This window comes from Alligator mississippiensis, chromosome 11, assembly GCF_030867095.1.
Source record: "Alligator mississippiensis isolate rAllMis1 chromosome 11, rAllMis1, whole genome shotgun sequence".
Taxonomy (NCBI): domain Eukaryota; kingdom Metazoa; phylum Chordata; order Crocodylia; family Alligatoridae; genus Alligator; species Alligator mississippiensis.
In genome coordinates this window covers 19512041-19531607 of record NC_081834.1, presented here as the reverse complement: position 1 = coordinate 19531607, position 19567 = coordinate 19512041, and the positions used below count along the sequence as shown (strand labels likewise).

The window sequence follows — 19567 nt, the reverse complement described above, 5'->3', positions numbered from 1 at the left end:
GAATCAAAGGTAAATGTCTGTTCACTTCCATTTCAATTTAATCTGTCCAGTTTAGACTAACCTGCAAAGACTGAACTGATTTAGCCTCAGGTTTTTTGACTGTCTGTACTTAGCCCTTGAGAGTGAAAAAGTTATTTCAAATGTCCAACTTGAATTTCCCTTGTTGCAAATTATACTCATTTGGTTTTGTGCTAACTTTGATCTTTAACTTCAGAAGTTGTTCTCCCTCCCTTTTTTTTTACACTGCTGTCCTATTAATCTTGTAGGATTGCTGCATCTTCACTAAAATTGCACTTTCAACAATGTCAACAGGAATAAAAAATATTAATACCACACTAATAGAGAATATAAGTAATTATACTATTCATAGCCCATTCTTTTTCTATATGCCTGGGGTTGGGGGAAGAGGGAAGGCATCTGATTATTCCTAATCACTGTAATGTATCAGAAAATCAAAAATGCTATAGTGGCCTTATAAAACTATAAATTAAAAAATGACTGAGGCAAGAAGAGTTGGCAACCTATACCAATACAGTACTCCATATACAGAAACATAACTCATGATGGCGTCTTCAAACATACAACCTTGCCTGATCTCTCCTCTCATTAATGTCAATGGTAAAATGGGAGCTTTAAATATCAGAATATGTGTTTTTCCAATATTCAAAATAGTATAGTTGCCTTTCTTTATACCATTATCACTGACAGAATACGGGTGTTAATTTGGTGAAAATGTATTTTGTGCAGACTGTGGCAAAATATTACTTGCTATATTATTATGCATGAATGTCAGAAATATACTGAGTCTTTTATATCAGTCAGACAAATTTTTAGCTTTTTCTAGTCTTAATACTGGTCTTCAAAAAGCATCACCATAAATCATTACCTACCAAACTGCCATTTGGGCCAAAATGAGTGTTATTTGGCCTAATTAAAAAATGGAAAATTAAACTACAATATTTAGAATGATTTAAATCTACAACAAGCTATTACTGATTCATCCCTTACCTGGAAAATCTTCATTGATCTCATCCATTTCTAATACAACATCATAAGGTACACCAGCTTCTGCCAGCAGCACATTCAGCTGTCCTGGCATCCGGCCTGCTACAGGATGGATGCCAAACCTAGTAACCAAGAAAGCAAGGAATGACAGCTTTGCATCCAAGTCATGCTGGACTAATAAATACCGAGTGATGAATGTCAGCAACACTAAGCATGTGGAAGCTGTCTGGTTCCAATACTCATATACCTGAACCAGATGTAGAGAAGAAGCTAAAGAATACCGGTAATGGAACTGCAAATTGGGAAAGAACATCTAAAGTATATTCCTGTAATCAGTATTTGAGAGTGAGAAAAAAGATGGACTGCAACGCCTTGAAGAATCAGCATCTTGTTGGTTAGAAGTTATTTATGTAGTCAATGGCATGTTATTGGATGATTTTATTTTACACATAATCCAAACCACAGAATCTAAATCACTCATGAATACCATGTATCATATGCACACTGTATATGTATAGCACAAGAATGGGGTTAGATCTGCAGGCAACAAAATACCATTTAAAAACTTACAAAGGGATGAGGATTATTTCTATTTTCTAATGCAAAGACGGCTTCCTGGTGTATATTCTAAAGATGCACTTCAGAATAAGCTATTCCTGGGTACAAAACAACTTTTCAAAAAACCTGGCATAAGAACTGCAGCAGTTAATATTCTTTTCAAAGAAAAAGGAAAAGAATGCCTGAATTCCCAAAGCTACTCAACATTCATGACCTTCTTAAATTAATGCTATGGAAGATTGGATTCTCTCTGTGCTAGGATCATATTCATACAGGATGCATCTACACATGCACTTTACTGCAGAGTAAACTAGCTGGCTCCGCAGTAAAGTGTCACTGCCTACATGTGTGCCAGTATTAGGGCGCACATTTAATTAATTAACTCCACCATAAGGTAGTACTATTAGCGACAATACTGTCTTATGGCAGAGTTGACTGCAGTGAAACGCATGTGTAAACATAAGTTGCACCCGGTCAGCCCAGACAGCAGGGGGCCAGACTCCTGCCTGCCTCCTAGCCACATGGCTCTGCACGTTCAGCACTCTTGTGCCCCAGCCAGCCCCTCCGCCACCTGATACTGTCACCCAGAGTCCAGAGCTGACTTCCTGATGCTGCTGCCAGCCTGGGCCTGCTCCACCTCAGCTCAAAGTGCTGCTGTCCTGGGCACATGTGTAGACGCCGCACCCAGGAGCGACTAGTCCACTTCAGCTGAAACAGCTCTGAAGTTTATCCCTTTGCATTAATTGCACATGTAGATGCACTCACAGTGTTTACTGCTATCAGACTTCTTGCATAGATGAGTCCATGAGGAATACGGATAAAGATATGGGTTTTTCCGCATGTAACTTATACTCCCAAATCACTTCTGTGCTTTTAAAATTCCCATCCTGGATTTTCTAGGGCTGTGCAAAGCTTCAGGTGGTGATTCGATTCGGTAGCCGAATCTCCGAATCCGAATCAAATCAGGGGACCAATTAAAAGGTCCAATTTGATTTGAAGCTCTCCAAATCTTTGGAAAAGATTTGAAGAGCTTTGATGATTCGGGCAGTCCCCGGTGGCTGCAACAGGGAGCTGCAGCCAACTCCAAGCTGCTAAGTACTAGAGGCGGGAGAGGGGACCATGGGGGGGACCCCTACCAAGCCCCACCCCCTGCCTACTCCCCTAGGGCCCCTGACTACTCCCCCAGCCTCCCCCTGGCTGCCCCACCCACCCCAGCTCCTGGCCCGTTAAAGAAAAGCCCCAGTGCTCACTGGGTGCTGCTGGGTGAGGGGGGGCAATCCCCGCTGCCCCCCCACTGCCCCATGCTGTATGGGGGGCTCTTCACAACCCCCCCGATGCCCTCCCACTCCCCCAGCCCCCATGGGTGCCCTGCCCACTGTGGCTCCAGCCCTTTAAGCAAAAAAAAAAAAAAAAAAAAAAAAAAAATGGAGAAAAGCCCTGGGACTCACTGCTCCTGCAACAGTCTTGAGGCTTTGGGGGCTCATGGAAGAGCCCCCCCATGCATCATGGGGCAGCGGGGATTGCCCCCCACCAGGCAGGAATGGTGAGTCTGGGGTTTTCTCAGGGTTTTTTTTCTTAAAGGGCCAGAGCCATGGCAGGCAGGGCAGCCATGGTGGGGCTGGGGGGGCTTGTGCAGAGCCCCCCATGCAGCATGGGGCAGTGGGGGGGCAGCAGGGATCCCCCCCCGCAGCAACACCCACTGAGTCAGGGCTTTTTTTTTAACAATTGCCAGGAGCTGGGGTGGGCAGGGCAGATATTGCTGAACTGGGGTGGATGGGCCTCCCTGATTAGGGACAGTGATTCAAATCATTAAATCAAATCACTGTTCCCTGCATTGGCTAAATCCGAATCTGAAGCGAATACTAGGCGCTTTGCGCAAGCCTAGTATTTACCTATATCAAAGATAAACTAATTCGTAAAACAATCATTGGCACATTTGAGGATCTAAGAGCCTATTACAGTGCCCAAATGCAGGGGTTTGGCACCTTACCCAGATGTTCCAGTTTGAAAATTGAGCTCTTATATTGAATAATACATTATATACTATGTACCTATATAATGGAAATATGTTACAAATTTCCTACTGATTTTCTGCCACCATTTTTAATGTTGTATACACCACAAATTTTACATAGTCACTATCTGGCCAATTTAAATAGAAACATAGGGCACTTGTACACATGACAATTTGCTCATGTACACATGGTAAAATGTGATGCAAAATCACCATTTGGCTAGCATAATGGCATCATCATGCACATGTGCATGAGGTTTTGTCATGTCAAACTGTCCCGGACTGTGGCAACTTAGACCGCCTCCAATGTATTTTGGGTTGATTGTGGAAAATTGTCCCATTGTGGACAAAAAAAATCTGTCGCTTGTACATGTCACATACATGCCAGTAATGAAAGTACTCATTATGTCAGTAATGAAAGTACTGAAATTCCACTTATGTAAAATATGTCAATTAATAAAACTATTAATGTTGCTGATCTGCACATATCACATTGTGTAGTTAGTGACCCCTGCTGTAATTTAGTACTAAGAGTCAGCAGGCTTGAATTGTTACATGGTGCCCCCCTTACTGTATTTAACTTTGAACAGTGCATGGAGCAGTTTGGAGATTTTTGACCTGTCACCTGTAACAGAGTGATGGCATATTTTGACAACCATCATGTCACTTTAAGGGAGACAGATTGAGACAACATGGAAAAAAAAACCCATAACATGTACAAGGGCCCATAGCAGGCCAGATCCACTGAAGTAATGGAGTCAGCGTAACTCCCCTGAAATTAAAGGCTGGCCCCTCTGAAATCAGTAGTTACACCAATTCAACCAGTTGAGGATCAGGACAAATATATGCAACTTACCTGGCATTCTTTCCTTGTTCATTAAGCATTTTCACCATGTCAGCAATAGGATACTGGGCCTTGGCTGCACAAAGACCCCAGCCTAAGCAATCAAAACATTTCGGTGTTATTTAAAAAAAAAGCGCATCAATCCTCAGAAACCAGTATACAGTTCTGTATTTTTCTGCACTAATGACATTCAGAACCCCAGTTAGTATAGAGGTCTCAGTTGCCTGGTGGAGGTGTCACATGGGCCACCCAAGGTCAAATTAAACTGCAAACAGATACTTTAATATGGTCGCTCAAGACAAGGACATTACTTAATATAGGCTTCTCCGTAAACTGAAGTGCAAAAACAATAGCCAGCTCTGCCTACAACACTTCTTTCATTTGAAGATCTGAAAGAGAATAAAAATGACATTCCAATTCAAAGGCAATTATGGGAATGAATTTTATGAGAAGGGAGTTGAATAAAAGAAGTAATTTATTCATGGGTGATAAGGAAGCAACTGTATCTCTGTAATATCATTAACAAACATGTAGCAACACAATCCTATAGCACTGCACAATCTGAGATGGAGATTTTCTTCTGTTGGGGTTAGGAAGATGCGTTTAAAAATGGATTTGTCTCCTTTGTAAATTTTTGCAGCGGCCTGGTCTCACTATGCAGTTTGCTAACTGGTTTCAATCCAAGGGGCTGCTATGGCAGACTGAGAGAGCAAGACAAGAAGGCTCTCTCTCCCCACATCTTTCCACATACACCAGACAACAGAAAGGGAATCAGGAAGGAGCTGCAGCAGTGGGTCAGTCTCACCCAAGCATCTCTCTGTACAGGGCAGAACTTTTGGATTCATGTCAAGCTGGTGCCAAGGGAACAAGGTCAAAGATCTGGTCCTCTTAGGCTATTTCCCCAAATCCTACTATATATACCAGTGTAGCTCCGTGTTTTACTGGTGATGAAGAACAGGAAGGAGAGATGCCTCCTGATTTTCCAGGCTGAGTTTGCTGTCCTTCCAGTCAGACAAAAAATGTTTTAAATGAGCAGACTGAGGAGATTTGATGAGATGTCTTTGAGAGTCAGTATATGTGGGACCCTGTGGTGGCATCAATCATTTTCCAAAACTGAACCAGATCTTAACCCTCCTGCCACCTCTTAAAAGGAAGTGTGATCTACCCTTTTTTGGCCTATGGAGAAATTAAAATCACAGAGAGGTTAAGACACTTGCTCACAATCACTCACCAAATGACTGTATGAGACAGGAACTGAACTTTGAGATTCCCAGCCCCTGCTCTAAGCACTAGACAGATTTTCAGCTGTTCAGTCTATTGGTACAAAGCAGCTGTGAATCCAGGAGATAAAGCCAGAAAAGCATGCCCATGTGTTAGGAAAAGCAGTCAGGGCAAAGGCAATTAAAGAGCATAAAACGGGGTGTCCCAAAAGCCAGCAGATCCCCAGCTGTCAGAATGGCCCCTGGGAGCTGTTGTCCAACAGCTGGCAGCTTTAGGAGAAGAGGGGAAGGTCATGAAGTGGCATTTAGCCAATTTTTGCCTTTCTTCCCCAGCCTGAGCTAGTCACAGCACAAATGCATACCAGGATCTTGCCCAGAATCTGCCAGTTGTTACGATTTTCCCTAGGCACAAAATATATGATTTATTAAGGGAAAAAATTACCACCATCATATATTGTGGTCCTACACAGCAACAAATCCAAAGTAGGCAGTTAAGTGAGTGAAAATTGAAAACACAAATCACCAAACTCCCCAAACCCTGATTAGAAAGAAGCAAGTGGTTTTTAATACTCTGCAGCGTTCCACTCTGAATTCACAGTGCTGTTCCAAATAAAGACTCCAAGACCCATAAAAACATTTTTTTAATCTCCTGAGGAGAAGAATATAAACATCTTGACCAGCCACAAATATCTAGGACTGAGAATTCAACACTGGATTTTTAAATGTGACTGGAAAACAGAACCAAAAATGTCACTTTGTGTTATTCTTTAAACCACTATTGTTACTTTAAACAACCTGTTTGGTAGAGGGTACCTTGATGGTTTCCTTTTTCTCCATGTTATCCCTTCTCCTCTCAGAGGCCCCTCATCAGGATAACCTATCCATCTGGCTAAGAAGGGCCAGATGCAGCTGTGTCTGAAGCCAGCCAACTGTTCAATTAGCAAGGTTTGTTTGATTGCAATAGTAGGTGGGTGCAATATTTCTAACCTCTGCAATCCACAGAGAAGAGGACTGAGCCCAGGGCCTAACCTCAGATTCCAGCTGAACTGCCAAGTAGATCGGTTGTCCAGATAATGTTCAACCCATGTGGGCAATCCATAGCAAAAGAACTATTTTAGTTAAGGGTTTTTCCTACATGTTTGGGACCAAAGCCTTTGGTTAACATACATTCATAAAATACACAAACATTTTGTGGTTTACTGTAATGAAAGCAGAATGCTGATCTGGCATGTCCAAACCCAATGGACACAGTGTCCTGCGGATATATGAGATGTGTAAAGACCAAGCGCTTCACAATCTCTATAAATATTTTCCACATACAGTTACATCTACAGAGTTAAGATATGCCTCTGACTTTGACACTGAATTTTTTGGGTATTGTTTCATATTTTAAATGAATTAGTATCTGCCAAATAATGGCCCAGGACCTGCTGTACTTAGTGAAGTCTTCTGGAATGGGCTTATTTTAGGAAAATTAATAGCCAGATATTGTTTTACTCTTATATGTATTAATGAGGAAAAGTTCAATCATTGAAGTAAGTGTAGTAACTAATAATTGCATGCCCCTTTTCCACAAGGGAGTGTGGTCTCCTATTCAGAATAGCATGTGAATTTTCCCTCAGGTTTTTGATGCATTTGGCATCCTGTTTCATCTGCCCTTAGGGCCCACTGTCACATCAACATTTTTAAAGCTGAAGGGACAGACTGTCCAACAAAACCTAGACTGGTTGCTATTTTATAAAATGAGGACCTCCTTTGGGGTCTTAATCTGATTTCACTTCAGACCAGGTAATGTAGAGTAAATGCACAGAATTCAGTGAAGTGTTAATGGTATACAACTAGTTGTATTTGGCCCTTTCTCCACAGATGTGCAACTGAGATGGAGCTACATTCCCAAATGGCTTTGTAAAGAATTCTGTGGAATATAACAACAAATCACTCTGGAGCATTAAAGACCTATGGGATGTAAATTATGCTACCATCTAGCTTGATTTTCCTATTTTAACAAATGTTTTCATTGGGTAGAACTTTTATTTTGGTTGTACTAAGGAAATCTCTGTTCCCTACTCATCTCATATCTGCAGGTGCCATGTTTAGTGGGCTTAATATGTCAGGTCTGCCTTCTGCTTTCATTATAGTAAGCCACAAGATAGCTAATGCATTTTATAAATGTGTATTAACAAAAAGCTTGTGTCCCAAAAATGTACGAAATAATTCTTAACTAAAAGAGCTCTAAAATAGGTGCTGTGTTGTCTGCATATTATGATATTCCCAAATTCTGAGACTTCATGATATATAAACACTCCCAAATGTCTAGTTGCTCAGTTTTCTCCAAGTGCCACCACTGCTGTACATACAATAATTCTATTTCCCAACAGTCCATACATTTAATTTATATGAAAATAGTAACTCCATCTTCCCTTGGTCAGAACACTTCATAATACTGTTCTATCCATTTGCTGCATCCACCTGTCATCTCTGGTCTAGTTTTGAGATTTTAAGTTCTAGGCCAGAGATGATCTTTTTCTTATTTACCTGTACAGTATCTAGCGCAATAACCCTGTTTCATGGATGCTACCTCATTTCAATAATAAATCCTGTTGCAGTGGATTTTAATAGTACAGTACTATGTTTATGCCTCTAGGCATCTTCCAAATGGTCAAAAGGATATAATCTCTGCCACATTTGTGGCGTAAGGACAAATATAAAGGCTACAACCAGAGGACTGTAAGTAGAAGATTCAAAGCGAGGCTTGGCCATGTCTTGGTAATACATAATCAACTAGATTCCCTGTCAGTGACAGGGCAAAATCAGATGTTCAAAAGTAACTTAAGGCCACTCTGTAGGTATGCTTAAGAAGAAGCTTCTCCCAAACTTGGAAACATGTTTGGAAGAAGGCACAGAAATGAATAAGCAGGAAGCTGAGAAATGGTTGAAGAGTACTAATCAATGGTAAAAACTATAAGGACAGTGGATGGTCAACATGAAATGAAACAACAGAAGACAAAGCTATTAGTCACTTTTAATACTGTGACAGCGAGTCTGATGTGATAATGGATAGATCAAAGTAATTGGCAAGGAAGAACTAAGCAGAGCATTATGCAATATCTGAATCAGCCTCAAAAGCCTATTACTGAGTAATTCTATAAAAAAAAATATCTGAACTCTTACCTGGGGTAATGATGATAGAGTTAGCTTCTTTTATCATTTCAATAGCTTGGTCAACTCCAATTTCAGTATGTGTTCCAACAATTTCCATAGGTTTCCCTCCAGCTGTAGAAGTTGTGCCATATCCACCCAAAATTACATTTGGCAAAGATCTGTTCATGGCCTAAATGTGAGGATGTTAAATAAGCACGTTGGTTAAAAATAACCATACCAATTCCATACAGAAAGCTCTGAAATAAACAATTAATTTGATGCAAATCCTCAAGTAGTTTGGGGAAAAAACTGCATATTATTCAGATCTTCAAAGTACATTTAAAAGAGCTCTGAAGCCAATACATCAACAGTTCAATAGTTCAATATTTTATTGCTTTCTTTTGGAAAGCTACAGTATCTTTCTTGGCATATAACTCATAAATTTTGAACGTGGTTTTTCATACATGTGTTTGAAAAAAAATCTTTTTTTTTCTTTTTTCTTTTTTAAAGCAATTTTCTAATAATTTCTCTTCTCCTCCTCTTCTCTTCTCCTCCCTTAACATTTTTTGCTAAGGAAACAAAAAGGGTATTTGGTTAAAGAACATCTCCCCTCTTGCTTATTATGACCAGCATGTTTCCTCAAAGCCAATTATTGGGTGAGATTTTTCCTGTAGGCTGTTCAGTCCTTTTCAAAACACTGACTGACATTATTGAACTTACAAGCAAACCACACTACTACTTATTGCATTTCCTAGTTGGTGATTAGAGTACGTTTAGAAGCCAGGCTGACAAATGTAAGAAACTGTTAGCCTACATTCTAGGTATGGTAACAGTGAAGATAATTTGGCTACCGTGTCAATAAGAGTGCCAGTCAGTACCATCTGTAATGATTTCTGATTATGAGAAACTATAATAAGATCCCAAGTTGCTCCTTGTATCTAAGGAGCTGACATACCAAGCCCTAACTCTAAAAACTCACTGGACAGCTGTCAAACTGTTATAACTTTTGATTATTTCCTACTAGTCTGACCTGGATTCAAATGGGCAACCAATCATTTAGGCCATCCCCTCTGCGTACACTTTCCTATTTTAAAATGCTCCAACAGTCAAAGATCGAGACTAATTTAATGAGAAAGTGAACAAAACAGCTCTAATACATATATTTCTATCTTACCACACACATGATGTAAGAGAGGATAGCTCCAGATGAACCAATCAAGGCACCAACAATTGTCATCAGGTTGTTGTCAAGAAGAAAACCTTCTGCACACAAAGCCCAGCCAGAGTAGCTGTTCAGGACAGTGATGACCACAGGCATGTCAGCTCCACCTATAGCTGCTGTAAGAGTCACTCCCTAAAATTTAGCACACACCATAGAAACAAAAGCCAAAGAAAAGTCACATTTAAGGAATAATGATCCAATTGTTAATTATATTAATTTAAAAGTACAACAAACAAAAACTCAGAAGAACTTGGCTATGTAATGATTACCATTATGGGTCCAATTCTGGAAGGAGCTGAGCATGCAGATTGTCCAAAGATGTTATAGGAGCCAAGTCATTCAGCACCTCTTGTTCTCTAACATAATCCCAAAATCAGGCCATACTAATAGTACTGTTTTAGAATCTAGGACTATATATACATATGAGTAGATAAGCACCCACTGCTTAGTTTACAGCAATGTCCTTTGCTGAAAAGTTTTGGGATCTTGGAGGGTCTTGCTAGTAGGGCTATGTGAAGCTTCAGGTGATGATTCGATTCAGAGGCAATTCGGCCCAATTTGGTGGCTGAATCTTCAAATCCAAATCAAATCAAGGGACCAATTAAAAGGTCTGAATCAATTCAAAGCTCTCTGAATCAATTCGGAAAACATTCAGAAAGCTTCCATGATTCGGGCAGTCCCTGCTCACTGCAGCAGGAGCTGGACCCGGAGCTGATAAGTAAGGGGTGGAGGAAGGGAGGCTGGAGGAGCGGAGAGAGGACCATGGGGGGAACCCCTGCCAGGCCCCATCCCCTGCCTGCTCCCCTAGCCCCCCTAACCTCCGCCCGCTCCCTCAGCCTCCCCCCCTCCGTGACTGCCCCTCCCACCCCAGCTCCTGGTGCTTTCAAAAAAAGCCTCGACTCACTGGATGTTGCCAGGCAAGGGGGGGCAATCTCCACTGCCCCCCACTACCCCACACTGCATGGAGGGCTCTTCCATGAGCCCCTCAACCCCTACCCACTGTCCTAGCCCCCGCCATGGCTGCCCTGTCTGCCCCAGCTTGGGCCCTTTAAGAAAAAAAAACCCCGGTATCACCAGTTCCTATAGTGGCCTTGGGGCTTTGGGGGTGCTCATACAGAGAGCCCCCATGCAGTGCAGAGCAGTGGGGGACAGCAGAGATCACCCCCCCTGCCAGGCAGGAACCAGTGAGTCCAGGATTTTTTTGTTTTTTTTTCTTAAAGGGCCAGAGCTGGGGCAAGCAGGGCAGCCAGGGAGGGCTGGGAGACTGGACAGTGATCAGGGGGCTCATGCAGAACCCCCTCATACAGCATGAGGCAGTGGCGGGCAGCAGGTATCACCCCCCCCACCAGGCAGTACCCAATGAGTCGGGGGGGGGGCGGTTCAAAGTGCCGGGAGCTGGGGCAGATGGGGCAGCCGTTGCTGGGGCTGGGAGAGTGGGAAGGGGAGGAGGCCTGTCCAATTTGGAGATTCAGCAGCAGCCAAATCGCCAAATCAGATTTGAACGAATCGATTCCGGACGAATCGAATCACTGTCCTCCAAATTGACTGAATCTGAATCCAAAGTGAATATTAACCACTTTGCACAGGCCTACTCACTAGGTGTGTTACAGAATTTCCATAGGACTAGGTAACGGGTGGCTTTCTCGAGACCAATCTGTCATTGGCCTGCCCACCTGTTTCTGAGCCAACCGCCTGCCTCCTTGTCTTCCACGCCTTGAAGATATATAATTATGGTGCTAATTAGGTGGGAGGCTGCCCATTTTTTTCCTGATTCCAGGAGGCACCCTCTGCGGCTCCATTCCTCCCCTACACTGCAGCCCATGCCTCACAGATGACATCCAGGTGACACAATTACTCTCGGCCTGAGACCAAAGCAAACTAAGTCCAAAGTTGGGCTCCACACACACACACACTCATACCACTTCCCCTCTCACAGGAGGCCTCTTCCACTCCACCCCACTCTCACCCGGGCCTCTGGCATATTGCCCATTACCAGGCCACACTCCACCACCCTGCTCCTCCTTGAACGACCCCTCTAAGCCATCAGGCTTTGCTACTTGCATGCTGGCCTACCCTGCAGTCCCTTCAGTTCCCATGAGTTCCCCTACTCTGTGAGGTCCAGCCTGGTGCCAAATCCTGGGCTAATTCTTCCCCACACCCCCCACCGGGCAACTCTACACACACACACACACACACACACACACTCATACACACGGCTCCCAAGCCCTCTGGTTTCCCCCCTACTGGGGCTCCACACCCGTCCCCTCACTGGGGCTGCTCCATCAATGGGGCTCCTCATCACTGTCCCCTCACTGGCGCAATGGGGTTGCCCTCCCTACCTAAGCCATAGCCATGGCTACCTTCATGCCATGTGACACTACTGTGCAGTAGTAATGAGCTACTGTGCAGTCAATGTCTCATGTAGATGTAGCTAGTGGGTGCCTACTGATTAGTCATTAATATCAGATTAACTGATATTTGGGACGAATCGAATCACTGTCCTCGGAACTGGCTGAATCTGAACCCGAAGCGAATACTAACCACTTTGGCAAACAGATTAACTATTAATCTGTTTGGAGGCTCCTGGTCCTGGACATGACCTAAAACTGCACCCTGCCGGGGATGGGTGGCCTGGTGGGGCTCTTAGTGGCGTGGGAGCCCCTTCTGGGTCTTATACCCTATAGCAATAGCCATTCCTGGCTCCCTTGTACCCACAGTATTGTGGGGGGGGTAGGGGTTAAGGCGCCCTAACCCACCTTTCACCGGGGTGGTAACTGGCCTGGCATTTCCTGGAGGCTCTTGCACCACTAGGAGCCCCACCAGGCCACCCATCCCCGGCTGGGTGCAGTTTTAGGTCATGTCCAGGACCAGGAGCCTCCAAACTATCCCCTTAAGCTCCTGCTCTTACCTCTAGGATGTTGCCTACAGCCTTGCAGCCAGGCTATGTTTCTGCCTGGTCTGCCAGCAGCAAACTACTCTGTTTATATAGGCAGCCAGAGTTGTAAAATGGCCACCATAAACAAGCACCTGCTGGCTGTTTGGTTCAGCCCTTAAAGTGGCAGGTACCACCAGTGCCCTGCCACAGGCTACAAAACCATTTTGCCCAGTGCTTTAGAGAGTCTCCAAAACATTGCCAGAATTTTCAACTGGCAAGTGGGACTGCATTTTGTTGGCATTCAGCAAAAGCTGAAGAGGCAAACAGAAGATATACTGGACATCTATACAAGTCTTTTACTGCGAAGTAGACTAATTAGCTCCATAGTAAATGTCTTGGTGTTTACACATGCAGCTTTATTAGGCCACAGGAAACAAGATAGTCTATGTAAATACAAGTACTATCCTGCTGCAGATTTTTTTTATATGCAGCAATGCATATGTAGATACTGACCCTATTGGCTGTGACATGAGGGTGCTTCAGGGCAGGGGCTGCCTGCTAGCTAGCCCCGCACTGGGGCACCTTTGTGCCCCAGCCAGTCCCTCTGCAGCATGTTGAACCATGCCGGAGCAGCCGCAGCCTGGCAGGCTGGCCCCCCAGGTCCCTGCCACCTGGAGCTGCTTTGACCTGATTCAACATGCTGCAGTCCCAGGTGCTTGTGTAAATGCAGTGCCCAGAAGCAATAAACTCTGGTGTAATATGTACTGGAGTTTATCGCTTTGCCTTACTATACAAGTGTAGATGCACCCACTGTTGACTATATTGAAAAAACTGAGAGAAATACTTGCTTTTCTTACCATGATGGAAGAGAGCCCTGAAACACCAAGGAGACAGGCCATGCCAGTAGTGAAGCTTGGATCCAACATAAAAGGGATCATACCACCTACTGATGCTGCCAACAAACCACCATTCAGGTAATGGCGACCAGGTAGAAGGAGTGCTGCTGAGTTCAGCATACCTAGGACAAACCATGGATGTTCAAATTAATATATCACTCAGTTTATTCCATAAACATTTTAATGAAAAAAGTACTGGAAGTCAGTATAAGCTATAGACACAGTTAAAGCACCAAAAGGCCAAAGATGGCAGGGCCCCACCATCTCAATTTATGCAGAGGAATGAGCGGCCTACTGCAGTTAAAACGTAACTATGCAGTTGCTTGAAAGAAATACTCATAAAAAGTTTCCTACTTCCCAACAGCTCCTTTTCAGTTCTTAGCTCCCAAGAAATGATCTTTTTCCATTAAACTTTGGGAAAATCTATAGCCCTAAGGGCCATTTGAGGTTTGTTCAGGCAACAGTCTTTGAGGAAGTGGACCAGTCTTACAGATGTCTAGAGTTCATATGCACCAATCCTTGGCCTTACACAGTAAGGATTGTCTTGAAGGCACTTCATTTCACTGGCTGGTAATGCTGTTTCTAGTTTCAGCTTTAAACCAAGAAAGCAAGCATACTATGGGCTGTGGCCTGTAGTTAGTATCACCTACCAGACTTCTACTCCAAACCAGTACATTAGGATTTGGCATACCAACTGACCCCCTTGATATCATCCCTAGGAGTGAAATGGATAACACCAGGGCAGCTTCCCAGAATGTACCATCTGCAGTTGGTAATGAGGACCAAATAATTATTTGGAACAAAAAGCCCTGGTGGCTATTTATCCTTAGAAATTATTGTGGCCAGAAAAAGATCCATTTTTTAGTATTCTCACTGTTTCAATACTGACTAGTACTACAGATATGTTACCTTCTTGTACTTGAACTGTACCAGAGCAACACTTTCCCCTAGTTCCCATTTTTACATGTGTAGCTTTTAAAGAGATTTCACTGGAATTCAACAGGAGTTGGGGCAACTAAATCCCATTAAGACTCCTTGCAAAAGGCATCTAATTTATCTAACATGAGACACATCAAAAAGAAGGGTACCTTGCAATTTTCCATAAGCCACTAAAGAGCCACTGAAGGTGACACCCCCAATGTAGGTCCCTAAATAGGCAACAGTTTTGAGAACATTGGCAGAAGGGTGAACATCAAGGTGTGGATATTCAATCATATACTCAGCAATGCATGTAAGAACAGCTGCCAAACCAACCAGACTGTGAAATGCAGCTACAAGCTGGGGAAGGTTAGAGATTTCAATCCGTTTCGCAATGGTAAGACCTGCAAAATAAAATTAGTTAGATCTAAGATTAAAATATGATATTGTATTTCATAATCTCTTGAAGTATAAACAGGCAGTTAAGCAACAAAGGATCATTTGCTTTCTTGTGTTGTTTTCCTTTTTGTGCAATGTAATAGAAATATAATAGTTGCAAGAACTTATAACCTAATTTAAGTCTCCTCCAAAAATATATTTGCTAGAACATTTTAAGATGACAGCCTGTAAGAAACAGAGCCAAATTGGGGCTTTTGAAGCCACAACCCCTTGTGCAGGGTATGGGATACTGTGGGCGCACTAGTTAGAGTTTCCAGACATATTCTGCCTGCAGGGAACCCAAGCAGGCAAAATGCCTCTGGAGGCATTAGACGAGTACACAGTGTTCTCAGTGACAGGCTGGCAATGGCAGGATCTCTTTCCCAGCATTCTTCGATATAAGGCTTCCATAACCCAAGGATGTTGGACAAGATGCTGCCCAAAACTTATTCATCTGGGCCAAACCAAGAACAAAGCAATGCTGGATATGAACCCTGTCTTACAATATTCATGGGGGGGGTGGGGAGGAAATAAAACTTTTCATACAAAATACTCTCTGCCAAAAAACACAGGCTCAGGTTGACCAAAACATTTAGTGAATTTGTGTCAGCTTTGGTAAATGGTTTCAGTCAAAGAAAAAAAAATCAAAAGGTCTATTTTGTTTTGATTTTTTTTTAATGAAATGCTTGAATTCTTCCTTATGAAACATCATTATGTTCTGAAATTGAGTTCAATTTTATTGAAGAACATTTTTAGACATTTTAAAAGCTTGATAACAAAATAAAATGTTTAATTCTGAGTTGAACTAAATATTTAAAACCCCCAAATTATTTTTAAACTTTTTAATACATTGATTTTCTGATTGGCTTGAAGTTGATTTGTTTCCCATTTTTTGGACCTCAGAACAAATGAGAAACCAGTTATTAGCACAGCTCTAGTCAGAATACTCTATCATAGGGACTTTGAGGCTACATTAGCTTCAGAAGCCTAACGCTACAACTGAACATGTATAAAACTCTGGATTTCTAATTCACCTAGTAATCCGGACAATAAACCAGTCTTTCAAATGAAATGGCACCTGTGAGAAATGGACTTGCCAATTTCCCCATCACCCCTGTTGTGCCCTCCCTGTTTTTTTAATGGACCTATTGTAAGAACACTCAAAAGAGCTCAAGTAGAGAGTTTGAAGATTTACAGTTGTTTGGCTTGTCCTTTCTACAACTTTCTTGAGTCACCTAGAAGGAAATTGCAGTTGAAAAAATATTTTCATAGAGGGGGCGCTGTCTGCTGTGAAACTGCCAGAACTCCACAGGATTTTGACAAGGATGACTGGCAAGGCAATTAAAACAATCCCTGAAAACTATAGAAGAGCCTTTTGGGAAATACTGTAATCATAATTTCTATTATTACAGGCACCATTTTGAGCCTTGATAACAGCTAGGTCCTTTGACTATTAGCTGATGGCAAGTGCATATTCAAGTTAAATATTTCCTCTGTTTTAGCCTTAAACTATAGAAAGAAATGGCCAAACTTAAACACATCTGTTTTACCATCTTACATTTTCTTCTTAGTCAAGAGTGCTCCTGTCAGGACCTAAAGTACTTTTTAAATGCATTTTCCCATTGGATTATAAATAAATATTAATTAATAAATCATTAATGAAGCTGGCATGAATTTAAACTCTACCTGCTGAACAAAATGGTATACATACCAATTGTGCCACCAATAGCCATGGCAGTGGACATCTGAGCGAGTAATTCTGGGGCAGGTTTCAGTGCTCCTAGCGTAGCAGCTAAACCACCAGCCACCCCAATCATACCTAGGGCATTACCAAGTCTAGAAGTGTTCTGACTAGAAAGTCCTGCCAGTGCACCAACACAGCAAAGGCCTGAGCCCAGATACATCATCTGTAAAAAAACAATGCCAAGTTAATACACAGTGGCATGGAATTACTGTGCTTCTTCTCTTTCACAAAGTCTCCAGGATCTCCACCAAGATTTGGAATAATGGAAAGTTCTTACATTATTCGTGTATTTTTCTCAGCCTTTGACATTAAAATTTACCCAAGTTATTATCTTTTGTTCATACCAGTATATTTCTTTTCATACCTCTCCACTCAGATAAGCATTAAGAGCAGAGTTACAGAGATTAAACTTTAAAGGTCCAATTCCCAATAATATTTAAATACACATTTTCAGTTATTTTCATAAATATTGATCTAGTGGTTTTTTGCACTCTTCAGTGTCCTAAACCATTATGTATCTTCAAATGTGCATGTCAGTGGGCTTCATTCTTTCTGCTCTCTTTCTAGAGTTGAGTAACAAACTAATAACAAATTGGTTAAAACTTAAAAGATATTAGGTAAAATTATCTTCACAAAATTTTTTATTTTTTCAATTTTTCATTACACATGACTTAAAATGACTTTAGCCTTTATTTTCTGTGTTTGTGTGGAAGAAATACATTTTCTCAAACCAGTCATTCAAATATCATTTTAAAGATTATAATGCTATGAGATCATTTCCACTGATTCTGTTACTTTGATTCCTTAGTGTTTTGTTATACAAAATACTCTGAAATCCCTTCATGATGATGCATTTATAAACAACATGTGGTGTTCTCTCTCATGTTTAAAAGCATCTGGGTGATTTTAAAATCATGAATGCTAAATGTTCCCTTTTTTGACCTGTATTATTAAATACATTGACAAACAAGAATCCAAAACCATGTAGTTATAAAAAATAAAAGGATTCAGTCCATCATTCTCTAATCATTTAGTAGAGAATGAAATGTACAAACAAAATGAAGCAGAATAATTCCCTGATAAAATCCAGAAAAGACCATCAAAAAATGCTCTGCTTATGCAAGTTTTCAAGAAATATCATAGGAAACATCAAAAGACCAAATTTATACTGTATAAATGGGCAATACTTGGCAAAAGTCACCAGAGCTTTACCCATTTACACCATCACAGAATTTGGTGTTGTCTTTCTAATTATCAGGCCATTCCTCAGAACTGATTAAGTCCAAATTTAAGTGTACACTGAGCTATTGTTTTATTGGAAAACTGAAATCTGTAAACATCTACTACTGCTCCCAATTCAATCTCTATTCTGTTGCTCACAAAGATATTTATAAGAGATTAGATTTGTATTTTATATTTTTGGTGTATTGTTCATGGAGCGAATTGCATTGTTTAGTTCCGTGAACTCAGGTATTTGGTGTCCTACAACATTGGTTCAATACAGTTTCAAAGAATAGGGCTCTAATGAAAAACTACTCCAGAAACAGCTGTTTGGGAAATAAACCATGAATGTTCCTAGGCCTACTGACTGTTAAATGACCTTCTGATCAGTTCCAAGATATTTATCAGATTTCTTTCCAGAGATGGTTTTATTTAAAGTAGTTCAAGGAATTCATGAAAACTAGCACCTCATTTATTCCAGATTTTTGGTGAGGAACACTTTTCTGGGAGGTTGAAAATCCTTAAGGTTTTTGAGAGAGGACTGGTTCAGTTCCATTAAGATTTCAGATTACCATAAGATCATTCACAAAATAGTTTCCCTCAGTGTTTTCAGTCAACATAGTTTTTGCTCCATAGAGTCTATTTCTGATTTTTTTAAAAATATTCAAAGTGTTTGTGTTTTGAATAATGGCTAAAAATTTGCAATTCAACTAGAAACTAGCGACTGCTTTAAGAACCTTACCTTAATAGCACAGGCAGAACTGCACTGTCTGTCAAGGTTAAATGCAAGTGCCTTTGGATAGAGAGCATAGCTGCCCTTATTCCTGTAAAGTGAAGGAGTCTCAAGGTGCTCAGTAAATAATAAATAAAAACAATTTAATAAAAGATCTATAGCAGGAGGGTTTCTCACTAAAGCAGAGAAAACCCATTCACAAGAATTTGTAGAAACTGCCAAATTTTGCCTTTCAGAATAGAGAGCAATGAACCATTCACCCAACAGAACACAAGACAGACACATTACTGTCACTGCTAGGTTTTGTGTTCTGTCCTTTGGGATGTGTGCTGTTTAAGTGCCCAATTTTGTTGACTGGAAGGAATCATTTACTGAAGGGTTTTGTTTTTATTTTCTTATAAATATTCTGCTCTGCACATCAAGAGAGCATTCAAAGGATTATTAAAGCAAAAGCAAAGACCACCTAAATCACTGGGATGCTGGAATATATTGTAAAGCATAGCCTATGCTCTTTGATACCTTGTAATAGAAATTCAGAAAAGCCATAATTAAACAACATTTCTACCATCACACACTTCAGAAATTCTATACTTTACTTTTTAAAAAGCTTGCTGAAATTATATATGTGCACAATTTCTTTCTCTGCATAGTGAAAACTTTACTGGATTTCACCTTTCTTAAGGAAAGCTTGAGATGACAAACAGATCTTTATGGAAAGGAAATGTAGATTCGATATCT

The 19567-nt window shown here is 41.3% G+C and overlaps 1 protein-coding gene across 1 annotated transcript in view; it reads right to left on the bottom strand.

Moving 5' to 3' along the window:
• Positions 1-19567, bottom strand: part of LOC102565872 (NAD(P) transhydrogenase, mitochondrial) — a 91675-nt gene that overhangs the window by 10961 nt on the left and 61147 nt on the right. The window contains exons 14-20 of the mRNA XM_006278155.4: positions 16843-17038; positions 14864-15097; positions 13737-13897; positions 9957-10136; positions 8813-8972; positions 4434-4515; positions 1009-1127 (exon numbers count right to left, since the gene is read on the bottom strand). Coding sequence (XP_006278217.1) covers positions 1009-1127; positions 4434-4515; positions 8813-8972; positions 9957-10136; positions 13737-13897; positions 14864-15097; positions 16843-17038 — 1132 coding nt within the window. The remainder of the gene's footprint in view (positions 1-1008; positions 1128-4433; positions 4516-8812; positions 8973-9956; positions 10137-13736; positions 13898-14863; positions 15098-16842; positions 17039-19567) is intronic.